The sequence below is a fragment of the Pterocles gutturalis genome, unplaced genomic scaffold (assembly GCF_000699245.1).
Source record: "Pterocles gutturalis isolate BGI_N339 unplaced genomic scaffold, ASM69924v1 scaffold8377, whole genome shotgun sequence".
NCBI lineage: Eukaryota > Metazoa > Chordata > Aves > Pterocliformes > Pteroclidae > Pterocles > Pterocles gutturalis.
Window position 1 is genome coordinate 3,876 of NW_010107904.1, and position 15,346 is coordinate 19,221.

General features: G+C 41.7%; 1 protein-coding gene across 2 annotated transcripts in view; it reads left to right on the top strand.

The window, feature by feature from the left end:
* Window positions 1-412: 412 nt before the first annotated feature.
* SEC31B (SEC31 homolog B (S. cerevisiae)) overlaps window positions 413-15,346 on the top strand; it is a 29,344-nt gene continuing 14,410 nt past the window's right edge. For both annotated transcript variants that reach the window (XM_010072417.1, XM_010072418.1), the window contains exons 1-14: window positions 413-493; window positions 2,032-2,155; window positions 2,965-3,160; window positions 3,966-4,061; window positions 5,114-5,254; window positions 5,756-5,898; window positions 6,151-6,250; window positions 8,179-8,340; window positions 10,663-10,815; window positions 11,557-11,787; window positions 12,895-12,969; window positions 13,573-13,656; window positions 14,624-14,732; window positions 15,131-15,309. In XM_010072417.1, coding sequence (XP_010070719.1) covers window positions 415-493; window positions 2,032-2,155; window positions 2,965-3,160; window positions 3,966-4,061; window positions 5,114-5,254; window positions 5,756-5,898; window positions 6,151-6,250; window positions 8,179-8,340; window positions 10,663-10,815; window positions 11,557-11,787; window positions 12,895-12,969; window positions 13,573-13,656; window positions 14,624-14,732; window positions 15,131-15,309 — 1,872 coding nt within the window. In that variant the 5' untranslated portion in view covers window positions 413-414. The remainder of the gene's footprint in view (window positions 494-2,031; window positions 2,156-2,964; window positions 3,161-3,965; window positions 4,062-5,113; window positions 5,255-5,755; window positions 5,899-6,150; window positions 6,251-8,178; window positions 8,341-10,662; window positions 10,816-11,556; window positions 11,788-12,894; window positions 12,970-13,572; window positions 13,657-14,623; window positions 14,733-15,130; window positions 15,310-15,346) is intronic.

Genomic DNA, 15,346 nt, shown 5'->3' on the forward strand with positions numbered 1-15,346 from the left:
ACTAGTGCTTTGCAAATACATTTGTTTCAGTTAATTTCTGCAGCTGATTTAAACCAGCCTGGACTGAAGACTGGAGTATGTTGTTTTAGATCCCCTTCCTTTTACTGAAACTCTCCTGTAATTGAGGTATATCAAAAAGACAGCTGAATGTGAAAGAAAATCTGGCATCAGGCAGCTGAAGTTGTTTTATTTCTTCGTGTGTGTTTTTTAATGGATTCTAAAATGCCCTAATTCAGTGCAATAAAACTGTATCGACTAGCTCAGGAAGTAGCAAGTAACTTCTCTCTGTTGAGAGCGATTTGTTCTTGTGGTACCTTCCTAAGAGGGATATTTTGTTACTGATGTGATTATTTTCATGCGGACTTTATCACGCTGTTCTGACTACTGTGTGAATTTTCTTCTAGAGCCTAGAAAATGAAGCTAAAGGAAATTGAGCGAACAGCTGTCCAGGCATGGAGTCCAGCAAACAACCACCCCATTTATCTAGCAACAGGTAAAATTCTTCACAATTCATGAAAATTAAAGTATGAGTCACAGAGAGATTTTATGTCAGGTTGTATTCGTTTTAACTTTCTAGAATTCCCACCTTAATAATCTCTGGAAAACTTACAAGCAGTATACCAAAACCATTACAGACTTAATTTTTTTTTTTAAAGTGACCTGTAGGGGATTATTTTTATACCCAACTTTGACATCTTAAAGGCCAGGGATTTTTCAAAGGGTGAACGTGTGATTTTTTGATCTAACGTTTAATTAAGTCTGTATGAACTCCAACACCTGCTTGCTACGAAAAATAAAACAAAGTAAGTTTACTTACTTGGTATGTCTGTGGAAAAAAAAAGTTCATTCTAATCACGTTAATTTAAGCTCACTTTTACTTTGTCAGTCCTCAGACATTATCACATCGCTTGACAATCAAATAAGAGAAATCTCCCTGAAGTTGCCTCTTTTGGTTGACATTGAATTTTCAATACTTCTGCAAAATCTTAAATTTGCATTTTGTTGATGTTATTAGTTATTTGCTATTGTTATAATAATTTTGTTTCCTGAAGCACAAAGTCAGCCTGTTCACTGAGGTGGCAGTAGGTGAGCTTAGTGTTTATGTGGATCTGACAGCTTGGGTTGTCTGCTCAACATGAGATCTAGTCAGCTCTGTCTCCTGCCTGAGTTGTGCAGCACTGCCCTGTTGGTTTGACTTTTTAAAGGTATGACTGTCAAAAGAAAGTGACAGAAGTTCAGCTATTGCCTTAAAAGCAACATCACAATTTTTGGGATAGATAGTCTATTTTGTGTTTCTCTAATAAGGCCAGGGCTTGGCTTCAGTCTACTTTAGATCAGAAACTGCATAGTTTCATAATTTATACTGCTTTTTAATAGTCTCTTGGGCCTTACCATAGGCAGTTCCACAGCATCCCTGTGGTAACTGGGTAACTGTTTGCCTGGCAGTGTCCCATTAGGCAATGTTAAATAAGTTTTTAGCTTTTATTCTGTAAGCTAGCACGAAGGAAGGAAGCTGCCCCTGTGTGACTGCTGCCCCTGTGTGTCTGTGGGTCGTTGGGGTGTGTTTAGTTGGCTAAGGTTGAAGAACTTTAGGTGTAGACTAGGTTTAGAAGGTCTGATCAAGACATCTGGTCATGGTTGAGGAGCCATGTACAGAAGTATTTGGGATCATAATTGTAGCTGGGTTTCATGATATGACTGCATTTGTAACTTAGATACTTAGACTTAATATCAGAAGCTGTGGCTGCTTGGAAGAGGGTGTAAGAATTGTATCTATACCAAGAGAGAAGTTATTTGCGCCACAGTGACCCTGGTGAACAGAATTTCTTGAAGAAGTTCTGAATTCTTTCAGAGTCTTTGTCAAAGCTGTTGGTTCCTCTTTCTGCGGAGTTCAGACATGTCCTTTCTTTGAACAGGAGCAACACCAATGTTGTGTTGACTGTGAAGAATAGGTTTCCAGTGTCTTGCTCTGTTTGTATCTTGTGCTCTTGAAAAAAGTTCCCACTAGTATTGCCCTTGTACTTCTGCTAGGAACATCTGCCCAGCAACTGGATGCATCCTTCAGTACAAATGCCACCTTGGAAGTGTTTGAGGTTGACTTCAGGGATCCCTCCCTGGACATGAAGCAGAGAGGAACACTTCCTGCCTCAAACAGGTACTAAAGGCTCATACTGGCGTATCAGTCAGTGGAACTGAAAAGAGCTTTTCTGGTACAAGAGAGGAGATGAAGAGCTCATGTTTTGGGGGTATAAATTGATATTTTTGATCAGTTGTCCTCTGTTGGCAAGAACTGAATGTTTTTGTTGCAAAAATCCTGTTGTGTGTGAAAGTACAGCAGCTGGACCATTGGAGAAATCTGAAAGGACTTACATGGTAGTCAGTCAGGAGACTCATTCTGTATCGTGTGAATTTGCTGGGGCTGATGATTTGCAATAAAGAAAATACAGGCAGAATGAAACTTGTCTTCCAGCTTTTTAAGACAAGGCAATTTCTTACGCTCGTCAGTGTGGGTGACATTTGCACCCAGTGTAAAACACAGCGTTGATTTGTAACTAGCAGCTTTTCAGTGGGTAAACATATTTTTCAGATAATAACTCTGGAAAAGAAGGCATATAGTCCTGTAACCTGATTTTGTATAGCGTAGGTTAGAGGAGTTCACCCACCAAACTCCATATGAGGTCCAAAATGTTTTAAGTGGGGAGGGGGGGAAGGGACAGCCTAGTAAGAAGCTTTGTAAGTTCCCTTTAAAAGTCTTTGGAAGGAAGCTAATTTCTTTTTTTTTTTTTTTTTTTTTTTCCATGCAAGAGCTACGGTCATCTTCAAAAGGAAATGATTATTTAAGGTGCAGACTGATCGTTGTGTTTGATAGGTGGAAACACGGATGTGGTTTTTGGAAATGCAGAGGGTGTGTTGATTTCCACAGAATATTGTGGCCTATGCCAGCTTTGTTTTCTTCTTTTTTAGGTTTCATAAGCTGATCTGGGGTAACTTTGGAAATGGGTCCCCAGAGTCCTCTGGAGTGATCATTGGTGGAGGGGATAATGGTGTACTGACAATGTACAGTGCACATCGCATCTTGGCTTCAAAGAGTGAGCCTGTGATTGGGCAGACAGAGAAGCATTCGGGTCCTGTTCAAGCTCTTGACTTTAACCCTTTCCAGGTATGCAGCATTAAGATACTTATAACAAAATGGAAGTTAACCTCCATATTAAATTAAAAAACATGTTTTTTCCTTGTGTCTAGAGATTTTTAAACGGAAGGAACAGTTTTTAACCTGAAAGAGATATGGTAGTTGTGACACCAGACTGTGGTTTGGGACTCAGATTTGGGTTCTGTTCACAGCTTTGCTACTGAATTCCCCTGTGACCTTGATCAAGTCCCTTACCTTTCTGTAAAAACATGTCTTGTAATATTGTTACATGTTAGACAGTTACCCATTTGAAATCAGAAATTTTTTGGTTTTGTTTGTTCAATTAGTGTCTAATTTAGTGGGGCTCTGGTCATACTTCAAGGAACTGCAATGTAAGTAGGTAGTGAACAGAACACAAGTTCTCGTGGTAGCACAAAGGCAAATTGAAAGTTGTCTGCAGACCCTTGTGGAAAGCCTGCGTCTTCTCAGAAGAAATGTCCTTGGTGCTTGGATGCAGGGCAAAGGCTTAGCTGGCTAGAGACAGTGGCTTCCAGGCTTGTGGCAGGTGAGTTTCATGATTAGTAACACCAGCCACCTGCACACATAGTTTGCAAGACAAATTTTAAACAGGTCTGTACCATAGCACAGGTGAAGGCACAGAGGCCAGAAACATGCTTGGTTTATAATCTGGTTAGTATCTTTCTGCTTACCAGTGACTGTGAAATGCAGCTCTCAGCTGACTTTGTAAGCTTTTGGGTTTTTTGCTTACATTTAGTTTTAAGAAGTCTGCCCTTTTTACAAGTGGAACTGAGCTGAGCTTTTCTTTTTTCTACAGAGTAACCTCCTGGCTTCTGGAGCCAATGATTCTGAAATTTTCATCTGGGACTTGAATAACTTCAGTGTGCCTATGACTCCAGGGCCTAAATCGCAGGTAAATGAGTTTTCCTCTGGGCAGTACCCCTGCAGTTTTATATCTCAGTAGGCAAGGCAAAAAGATGTGAGTGTGTGGAGTTATCCTGGTCTAGTCAGTCTGTGAGGGGGAATGACCTTGACATCTCTCAGGAGAAAGATGAATCAGAACTGACTGATCAGCTTCAGTCTGGGGAGAAGGGGGGGAGAGGTAGACTGACAAGCTCTGGAAGGATGCACTTTGTATGGATGGGTAAGCTTTTTGTGGATTTGAATCAAGTAACTGACGAGTTTATCTTGTGATCCAGCTGGGACATGTGTGATGGATTAAGAAGGCTTATTGGACCTTCGCTGAGGAATGAATTTACTTCAGGCTTCAGCTGAAGCTTTTCATATCTTATGGAAGTAATATCCCTAGCAGAGCCAGTGAGCCATTTAATGCATCTTGGCTATTACTCCCAGATAATGTTTCCTGAGTTTGGGGAGGAAGAAGCTTCTAATGCTGATTATGTTATTCAGGGCAATCAACTCCTGAAAGTGAAAAAAAGTAGTAAACTTGCCTAAAAGCAGGCCAAGTTTTTCCTCCAATAAGCCTCCCATTTGTCTCCTTGCCTGTCTCCTGCATTGCGGTAGATACAGTAAGGGCAATTAGTGTTGAATGCTTCATCATTTTCCATCTCGCTGCACTCCTGAAATGTTGCACAAGGTCATCTTTCCGTTTAAGTTTATCCCAGGAGTCAGGGTAGAAGCATCTACATTCTCGCAGCTGCAGTTCTCTCTGGACTGATTTATGACACACTTGGCCAATGCAGAATCCAGTACCTGTTCCCAAAATGCAAAGGTACTTTTCCAGATGACATTCCCCCATATAATTTGTCTGTCCACTGTACATTCTGAGCATTTCGTTCTCCCTAGTCTTTCTGGTCAGTGCTGCTGTTTCCAGTTAGTTGATCAGTGATGGAAGAGAGGAATCTGTATATCCTCAAATCCCTTAGTTAAACTAGTGACAGAATCCTGTGATTAGTGTTCCCTCAACATGGGAATAATGGATGTGTGGCTTTCCTATCTTGACAGCCTCATGAAGACATCAGTGTGGTGTCCTGGAATCGGCAAGTGCAGCATATCCTGTCCTCCGCTCACCCCAGTGGAAAGGCTGTGGTTTGGGACCTCAGGAAGAATGAGCCTATCATCAAAGTCAGTGACCACAGCAACAGAGTGAGTGGAGGAAAGACAGTGATTCTAACTAGCTTGCATGACACACGTGACTGCAAAGCAGTGGCCGAGGCTCTTGGAATCGAGTGTTTTTATTGTGGGAGCTGTTTGGGCTGGTCTCTTGGAGCTGTAGCATCAAAGCACCTCTCTCTTTTTTTCCCTAAAGAAATGGAGAAATAAGAGCCCTAGCTGTTCCTAAAATTAGGGCACCCTTGCATTCAATTTTTATGTTCACAGCTCATTTATGAGAAACCTCCTATGTTTTAATCCCAGCTGTCTTCCTAGATCAACTTTGAATTAGTCCTTCAACTTCTGTGTGGTTAGTGTTTTTTTTGCTGTGTAGAGAAGGTAGAAATACCTGCTTCCCACAGCAAGACATTGCTAGACTTGCTTTACGTCAACCATTCAAAGGGAGTTGAGTGCAGAATGATGTGGCTCTAGGCCATTAGTACTATTGCCAACTTGCTTTGCTGAATTTTCAGCCTATGCTATTTTTGTCCCTAGATGCATTGCTCAGGAATGGCCTGGCATCCAGAAGTTGCAACCCAGCTAGTCCTTTCCTCTGAGGATGACCGTTTGCCAGTGATCCAAATATGGGACTTACGTTTTGCTACCTCTCCTTTGAGCCAGCTGGAAGGACATACGAGGTGAGGGCCTGCTTGTTGTGTTGCCTTTTCAAGGATCTCCATCTCTAAAAGGCAGGCGTCTGGGAGACTGGACTTAGGAGAACCATGATTTTTTTGCTATGCCTGCTTTGTTTCACAGATTAATCTGGTTGAGGGTAAAGATGAGAACTAGCATTTCTCATCTTAAGCAGCATTTCTGCTGCTTTCTTGGTGACAGTGTGGGAGAGTGGGCTGGGTATGAAGTATGACTGATTTCTTTTGGATCTATTTTAGGGGAGTTCTCTCTGTCTCTTGGTGCCAGGCTGACCCTGAACTGCTGTTGAGTAGCGCCAAAGACAACCGGATCTTGTGCTGGAACCCAAGTATGGGGGAGGTACATAACGACTGCTATAAGTACATGTGGTCTGCTTTATACAGTCGTGTGCTATGCTATGTATGTGTCTCTTCTCTGTAACCCTGTGGAGTGCCAATGTAGTTTCCTCCAGTATGTCTTCTGCACTCTTCCTGTCTGGAGCGAATGAGAGTGTTGTCCCTATCCAGACTGAAAACAACAGAGACAGGGAGTGATTTAATCAGATATGTCTCTGCCAAAGACACCAGGGGGAAGAAAGCTTTAACTAAAACTTAGTTTCAGCTAATTATGATTACTCTTGCTATATTCACACATGTAGTGTTCTCTGTATCCATTTGTTTCATCTTTGTCCTTCTTCTAGGATAGTAAGTTTTTTGTGGGGAAACTCAAAGGAGAATGAAGGGAAATTGTTAGGGTCATTGAGAAGGGAACAATGTAATTAAATACGTGTGTAAACTTTATTCATAGTACAGTGGTTTCACATGTATGTGCTTATCCAGTCATGTATCTCAGAATCACCATCTTTAAAATATTTTGGTATTACCTGAATTAAAGGACCATGGAAAATTTTTTTCTGCACACCTGCTTATTCTATGTGGAATTTCTGGATAAAACTGAATTTTGGACTGTGAACAAAATTAATACAGTTGATCTTGATGATAGCATAGGGAAGGTACTCTAACATTACCGAAAAAAGTCCAGCTGAGAGCCCCAGGCTGGATTAATTTCGTGGGACACTTTCACTTAGCTGACCACCTTTGCCTTGGAGGACATGGAAAAAACTTAATCCATTTTCATTAAATGCATGAAATACTGCTGTTGTGGTTTTATGGGATTTGATGCTCACTTTGCACAGATGTCTGCTAGTCAGAAGAGAATCAGATTCTGAAACATTCCTGAAGTATAATTTTTACTTAAGTCTTTTCACAGTGTTTTAGTGGAAAAATTTTAAAACAGTTTTAAGTGCAGCTGGCTCATCTTTGTGTGCTGCTGTAGATTTGCAGAGTCCAAATTCAACTTAGGCATTTATGCACAAATGATTGTTAGAGGGCTGTTCTTGACTTGGTACCAATGAACAGAAGATTTTCAGGTGATACAGAAATTGGGAAGGTTTTCAATAGTAAGGACAGTACAGTTATACAGAAAGGCTGATCTGTTGAGTTTGGGGGAAAGGTTGGTTTCTTTAGGTATATTTGGGTGGTTTTTTTAGGTGGTTGTTTTTTAATTTAACAATCCAGATTTTAATATAAGCAAATGCAAGGTTTTATAAATGGGAACAGAAAATGCAGATAACGTTCCCACAGAGAAGGAAGTGGTGATTCTCTGTACTTTGTGTGTGTGAGGCGTAAAGGAAATCTCTTCATTTTACAAACTGGAGGTTCAAAGTCAAAGGTTAGGGTAGTGAGTTGCCTAACATCATGCAGGAATTCTGTGACTGGACCATTAATTGAATTTTGGGTTTTTGAGTGCTGGACCAGAAACTCATTGGCCACAATATCCTTCAGAGTTCATCTGCAGCTATTACAGTCCTCTTTTGTTGTTCTACTTTTTCTGTAGGTTTTTGTTTTCCTTGTCAAATTTGTTATTTCAGACTATTCTTTCTGTTTAGACATTCTTGCTCATGAGACCTTCTTGCCTTTTGGCTTCTGGTTTTCTTGGATTGTCTTCTGGTGTGTCTCTGTTAACAGCAGGTGTGACAGTACTGACTTGGTGCTTTTGTGTTTTGTTCTACAACCAAAATGCTATGGTATAGCAGCTTTCTATGACTTCTGTTTGGGCTCAATGTGCTATAACTTGGTTGCAATGCATCCTTCAAGAAGCAAAAATAAGAGGCTTGTATAATATGGTGATATGTAAATAAAGTGTGACACACTTGCTGTGGGCAAGTGATTTGGGGAAAGCAGGGGACTGTTTGTGTTGTGCTTCTGCCTTCTCTCTTTCTGTGACAGGTGGTTTATGAGTTGCCCATTTGGAATCAGTGGTGCTTTGATGTCCAGTGGTGTCCTCGGAATCCTTCAGTCTTCTCTGCTGCCACTTCAAATGGGTGGATCAACATTTATTCTGTTATGGGTGGGAACTTAGAAGCCCAGCAGAAGACACAGGCTGACAAGGTAAAGTCCTGTGAACATTATGGCTTCACAGATTGACAATAACTCACCTGACTTCTGAGGGCATTAGAAGCACACATGTAACAGTATGATTTTTAAGTGATGCAGTCTGTCCTACCCACCAGGATGTATAGCTGTATGGTGTGGGAACCAGAAGCTACCTGTGTGGGGACTATCCACTGCTAATATCCACCAAGTCCCAAAGGGCAAAGGTTTCTCAGTATTTCTTGTAAAGTTCATTAAAGTGTGTCAAGATCAAGTGTAGTTTTGATGTTATATGTATTTTATGGTTGTTACTACTAGACTAAAAATAAAGCAGCACACCTGTTAGAGCAACAAGCTTGTCTTGTCATTAGGCTAAAATTAAATACATTTATACTAAATAATACAACCTGTTATTAGTTCAGAAGAGAATTTTTTAAAGTAGCTTATAAGGCACTTTTAGCCATTTTCCTCAAGTCAATTGACTGTAACTTGCAGCATGTTAATATTTTGATATTGAAAATCATTACATAGCCAATTAATAGATGGGCAAACTCTGAACAGCTTAAGTGTAAGTGCTGTCTAAAATTTTAGTTTTAATCTGGTGTCTAGTCTTTTAATTCCCTGCCTCTCTCCCAGCTGACAGACGCCTTACAATACAGGTTTTAAGACAATACTTATGAGCTGGTGTCTTGGTGTCAGGACCACCACCACCACGTGGTCGCAACACCGCCTCCCCCCCCCACTCCTCTCCCGGTAAGATGGGGGCAAATAAGAAAAAGTGGAACCTCCTGAGTTGAGATAACGACAGATTTTTAATAATACCACACGAGGAAAGCAAAAGAAAGAAGAATATAACAATAAGACAAGATATAGAGTACAATGGAAACACTGATACAATGAAAATCTCACCACCACGAGCTTCACAAAAGAGACCCCTCTCCCGGCTAGCTTCCCCTTATATCCCGGGCATGACGTCAGCATGGTATCGAATATCCGGCTATGCCCAACTCCCAGCTTCTGTGAAGAATTAACCCTATCCCAGCTGGACCCAGGACAGCTGGCTTAAGTGTTATTTATATAGTCATTTACAGCTGACTGAGTTCAGTTTTGTAGGATTTGTGAGAGAAAGAAAATACTTTATCAAGCAACAGCTGTAGGAAATTAAGGGTTTATTTGAACCATGGAGAATTTTCTTTCTGTGCATTCTTCATATGTCTGCACTACACTTCCAGTCTTGAAAACTGGAGAACAGTAGGGTAGAATAACTCCTAGATAAATAGAATAACAAGTAAGAACCTAGATAAATAGAATAACAAGTAGGGAAAAAAAATAGGAGGAGATAATGACAATTATGGAGGCAGGGAGTTCATGACCAAGAGGTCTCTTTCCTCTGCATTCCATGGTATCCGGACCGAAACTCTGTTGAAGACCTGGTGGCTGATGTTGCTGGTAGCCTGGAAGTGGGTATTTATTTTTCTAAGGTTTAGGGTGATTGATTTGCTAGGTGTAAACTGTTCCTTCAGGAGATGGTCTTTCTTTGGAATTGGTTTCCCCTCAGGAAAGACTTGAAAGACAAAACATGTAGGTCTTTCCTGTGATTCTTTGTTTGGCAATCTTAGCTTGATGAGCCTTGTGTTGCTACTTTTCTGGTGTGCTGGTCAGCTGTATTTTGGAGCTATGCCCTATGGTCCAGTCAAACTTGAAGAGGTTTATCTTTAGCAAACAACAAATCTATGCCAGTAGTGTTAAAAATTAAGAATGCTTGTGAACAGCATTGTATGTATGTTCACTGACTTGCTAAATGTCAGAAATCCAGATCAGAGGCCGCTTTTGACACTCTTGTCTAGGCAAGAAAGTCTGTAGAGATTGTATCACCAGCCTCATCTAAGCTATAAAAGCTTGAGATGGTTCTTAAAACTACCCCATTTGAAAGACCTAAGACCTCAGCAACAGAAAGGGAGTCAGCATTCCTTTGTGAGCAAAACAAGAAATAAGTTGGACAGCTTTTGACCATATATTGTCACTGTCTTGTGTAAAGCAAGGAATTCTGTAACTCCTGTATTTATGAGATGGGAGCTAGGCAAGGCAGTGTTTGTCAGGGAATTTGCATCTTGCTAAGGAAAAATTACTTGAAAAATCTCTCAAGATGAAGCTTTGTTGAGAAATAATTTCTGGAACTGTTTGGAAATACTGCTTCTCTCACATAGAGGCTTGGTGCTGTAATAGCCTTTTTCTTCATTGGCAAGGAAAGTAACTATTTACTAAGCAATAGTTTTTTGTGCTTACTCTGTACAGAGAAGAATTGAACTATATCTTATTCTTTTCTCCATATGATTCTAGATCTCTTCCTCCTTCAACAACTTGGATCCCTTTGGCACAGGACAGATCCTTCCACCTCTGCAGGTGCCAGAGCAAGTAGCTCAGACCACCTTGATTCCACCATTAAAAAAGCCACCCAAGTGGATTCGCAGACCTGTGGGGGTTTCGTTTGCAGTAAGTGAATGGAGCATCCTTAGCTTAAAATGCAATAGATGGGTCATCTCACAGTCCCTTTCTTTCACTAGAGAGACCTCATCTTCCTGTTGCTGGTTGTTTTAATGCCTGTTTAAGGTGCAGCGTGGTGTCCCATGGAGCAAAGCTTGTTCGCTCAATGTTCAAATATATTTCCAACAAGAAAGAGTCCTACAGCAGGGAATGGGAGGTTATGAGTAAGAGTTAACAAAGCTAAGGAAGACTCGCAAAAGCTGTCTTTGTAAGCTGTGACATGCATTCCCATTGTCCTCTTTCTCCTTCCTATTCAGGTGTTTAGTTTGCTTCACCTATTTGCTCCTAAATAGAAGGGCTGAATTGTTCTTTTAGCCTGTGACTTGACTTGTTTTCTGTCTAGTGGCTGCCATTCACATGATAGTTTGTATCATTACAGCCTGCCTCTCCATGTCAAAAAAGAACAAACAATTCCAAATGGTACTTTTTCCTCTGTGCCTCTCTGGCATTTGTGATTTGCTAGGCCTGATAGCATATACACAAGCGTCATTGTTATCAGTTGTCAGCTGAAGGGTGAACTGTGTGATGTGAACTCCCTCAAGGTCCCTACCATCCATACACCTTAAACTGTTTGGGTTCCTTGTGATTACAACTGGAGCGTGAGTGCACCTTGCTGAATGAAGACCTAAGTGAGATATTTTTACCTTCATTTGTAAGTATGCTTACTGTGTCTCCCTCTGTCTTTCTCAGTTTGGAGGAAAACTTATTTCCTTTGGTCTTACCAAAGCTCCTGGACAGCAAACGCAGCAGACTTACCCACACCAGATATTTATCAGTCAAGTCACTACTGAAACTGAACTCCTGCTCCGATCCAGAGAACTCCAGATGGCCTTACAGTCAGGGAACCTCCTTGATTACTGCCAGGGCAAGATCCAGACAGCCAAGTTGCCATTTGATGAGAACCTTTGGAACTTTTTGAAGGTAGGATGGCTGTGGTGAAAGATGGAGATCAGTTCTTTTACGGTCCTGGGTTGGAATGTGTTCATTATGGTCCTCTCTAGCTATTGTGGTTTAACCCCTGCCAGCAGCTAAGTGCTACTCACTTCCTCAAGTTGGGATGAGGGAGAGAATCGGAAAAGTGAGAAAACTTGTGTGTTGAGATAAAGACAGTTTAATAGAGAAAGCAAAAGCCATGCATGCAGGCAAAGCAAAACGAGGAATTCATTCACCGCTTCCCATTGTCAGGCAGGTGTTCAGCTATCTCAAGGAAAGCAGGACTCCATCACACGTAAGGGCTACTTGGGAAGACAAAACACAATCACTCTGAACATCTCCCCCTTCCTTCTTCTGCTCCCAGCTTTATGTGCTGAGTGTGATGTCACATGGTGTGGAATATCCCTTTGATCAGTTGGGGTCGGTTGTCCCAGCTGTGTTTCCTCCCAACTTTGTGTACTCCCAGCCTACTTGCTGGCAGGGCAGTGATGAGGGAGAGAAAAGGCCTTGACTCTATGTAAGCACTGCTCAGCAATAACTAAAACATCCCTGAATTATCAACACTGTTTCCAACACAAATCCAAAACACAGCCCCATACTAGCTACTATGAAAAAATTATCCTAGCCAAAACTGCAAGAGTGTATAGATGAGGGTCTATCCTGAAGATATCTCTCTGGGTTGTCTCTCTCTGTCTCTGGGTCATTTCTGTCTCTCTTGGTTGCATCTTGGACTCCTGGGCTCTTATGTCTTTTCTGGTATTGTAGTGTCAGGACTTCATCTGCTCTGGGATCATTAGCTGGGAACAGGTTGAGCCTTGGTCATCGGGTGATGAGCAGTTGCACTGTGTATCACTCAGTTGTATATTTATTATTATTATTACTGTTATTATCAATTTTGTTTAGTTATTAAACTGTTCTTATCTCAACCCATGAGTCTTTTTTCCCTTTACCCCATTAGTTCTCTCCCCCATCCCTGGCGGGAGGAGGGTGAGCAAATGACTGTTTGCTGTTTGCTGCTATCTGGGTTCAAACTGTGACAAGATTTCTAGGATTTTACATGTTTTGTTGTCTTTTTCAATATTCTTTGGGACTTAGGTGAATCTGGAGCAGGAGTCCAGGACTAAACTTCTCAAGCTGCTGGGCTACAGTAAAGAGGATCTTCAAAAAAAGGTAAGGGTTCTTTCCAATAGAGAGAAATCTTTACAGCACTAAAGGTGTTGCAGAAGAGTTGTAGGGTCCCTACTGGAAATGAATGATCTCACAGCACACAAAAGACAAAACTGTAGGAAATTTCAGCTGAAAGGCACCTCAAGTATCCCCCATCAAAAAGCCGATGTGGGCACTTTTAAGGGTATAACTGTATCTGTACTGGATCAAACCAAAGGGATCTTGAGCCCAGTTATCTTGCTTCAAGTTGTTGGTGCTTTGGGAAGTGTATAACAGTGCAGTTGTGGGAGCTTCTTCTAGCATCCAGCTCTCTGCATCTCGGGGGATCCCTCAGCCAGGAAGAAGGTGACAGATGAAGACAGTCTGGCATAGCATTGATGGAGCTTCAGGGGAGGAAACTCGTGCAGCAGCATGGACAATGCTCTGAAAAGGATAAATAACCTCTGATAGGCAGCCAGCCAGGAATAGGGAGAGGTGGAACTTTTCAAACAGGTGAAAGAGCTGGGGGAATGGTATCTGGGGCTTGCCAGTCACTTGGTGACTTTGCTGCCCAGGTGTTTAACTTTGATGGGGGCTTCACTCTGTGAATGTCTGTTACTTTTCTAGATTGCATCATGTTTGAGTAATGGGATCCCAGATAAACAACCCATTCTCGAGGCAGATGAGGCAAATGATGCACAACCAGATCAGGTATGTCCTGTACATCTTGCCAATCTAGGAGAGCAGTGAAGGGCAGAATGAACGGGAAGGTTTAATTCCAACCACAAGTTGTTGGGCTCACTGCAGCCATCACAGAGGGCGGTTCACAGGCCTATTGGACTCTCTCAGGTTCAGACTAAACCATCATAGCGGTCCCTTCTGGCTTTAAAACAAATCAGTGAATGATGAGGACTGGCTTTTAACACTGCAGGAAGGCTGGCTTCACCGGTGCTGTTTTCTTCAGTGATAGAATTAGCCCCACCCCAGTTTAACTTCCTGCTGCAGTTTTGAATTTCCTCTGTGAAGCTTCTGCTGTGGTATTTCTTTTGCATTTCTTTCCTTTTCACCTCTATCCTTTGAAATGTATTCTCACATGATTTTGGGATGTCCGTCTTTGGATGCCTTCCAAGGCCTAGTTCACCATGCGCTGTACATTTTGCTTCTCTAAGGTATCTAAAACTGCTATGCTCAAATTACTGGTTTTCTTCACAAAACTTAAACACTTGCTGAGATATTCTAGGGATAGCGGTTATGTCCTGCATTTCAATAGATTTTAATTTTCAATTTCAGTAGCATGGCTGTGACCCTACTTGTTAATTACAGTAATCACTTGTTGGGCTTGTCTCTGTTCCATCCATAATTTTTCAGCTTGCTCAAGGGCTGGCATTTGAGTTGATGAATGCTGGCAGCCAATACTGTTGTCATTGCATGTCTTACACCGTCAGTCTCCTAGGCTTTGTCAGTAGCAGCACTGCACTTGTTGCTGCCCTGGTGAAGCTGTGCAGGTTGATAGAGCCGTGACGGGAGGCATGGTGGGTTTCCAAGTTGAAATCAGATTTATATGAGCATGCTCAACCAAATGGAAAGCAGCCCCATCCCACCTTGTAATCCATTAAATTGTTTTGGACAGGATCTGTGTGTTCAATTAATTAATAAACCTCTTGCACTCTTTGCACAGCTTTTGATAAATTCCAGTGATGATGTAGCTGCTGTTTCCTCCTCTTCAGACTTTTTCGACAACCTCATTCCACAAAATATGAGTACATTGGAGATTCCTGTTACAGAAGGTATGTTACATGAAATGTGTTTGTGCCTTCTTACAAAAAGGAGAAAGGAGGGAAAACCAGAAAATTAGAGAGAGCAGGAAGAATCTGGTCCACTCCAGCACATGGATACTTCTAAAATACATCACCTGTCCCAGTGTCATGCAGCATCTCTCAACATTGTGCAAAAAAAAAGAGCCTTTGCAGATAAGAGACCCATTAAAGAGAAGAGTCTTCTAGATGATGGAAGACTTAATGAGTCAAGTCATTGGGTTTTCTTAAAGTGCAAAACCTGATTTGACTTCCCAAATCTTCTTTTAGCTGGGCTTCCATATATTGTTATTTTTTACTGCCTAGTTTTTAAAATTAGCATGATCAGTGCATCTGGATGGGTGGGTTGACTCTGCTTCTCACCTCTGTAGATACGGATGGACTCATCAGCCAAGCCCTTTTGTTGGGGAATTTTGAGGGTGCAGTGGAGCTGTGCATGCGGGCAGAGCGCTTTGCTGATGCCATCATCTTAGCTATAGCTGGTGGGGAGAACCTCCTAAAGGAGACCCAGAAGCGCTACTTTGCCAAGCATAAGACAAAACTCTCCCAGGTAAGTGACAGTTTTGTGTACCCACTGAGCAGGGGAA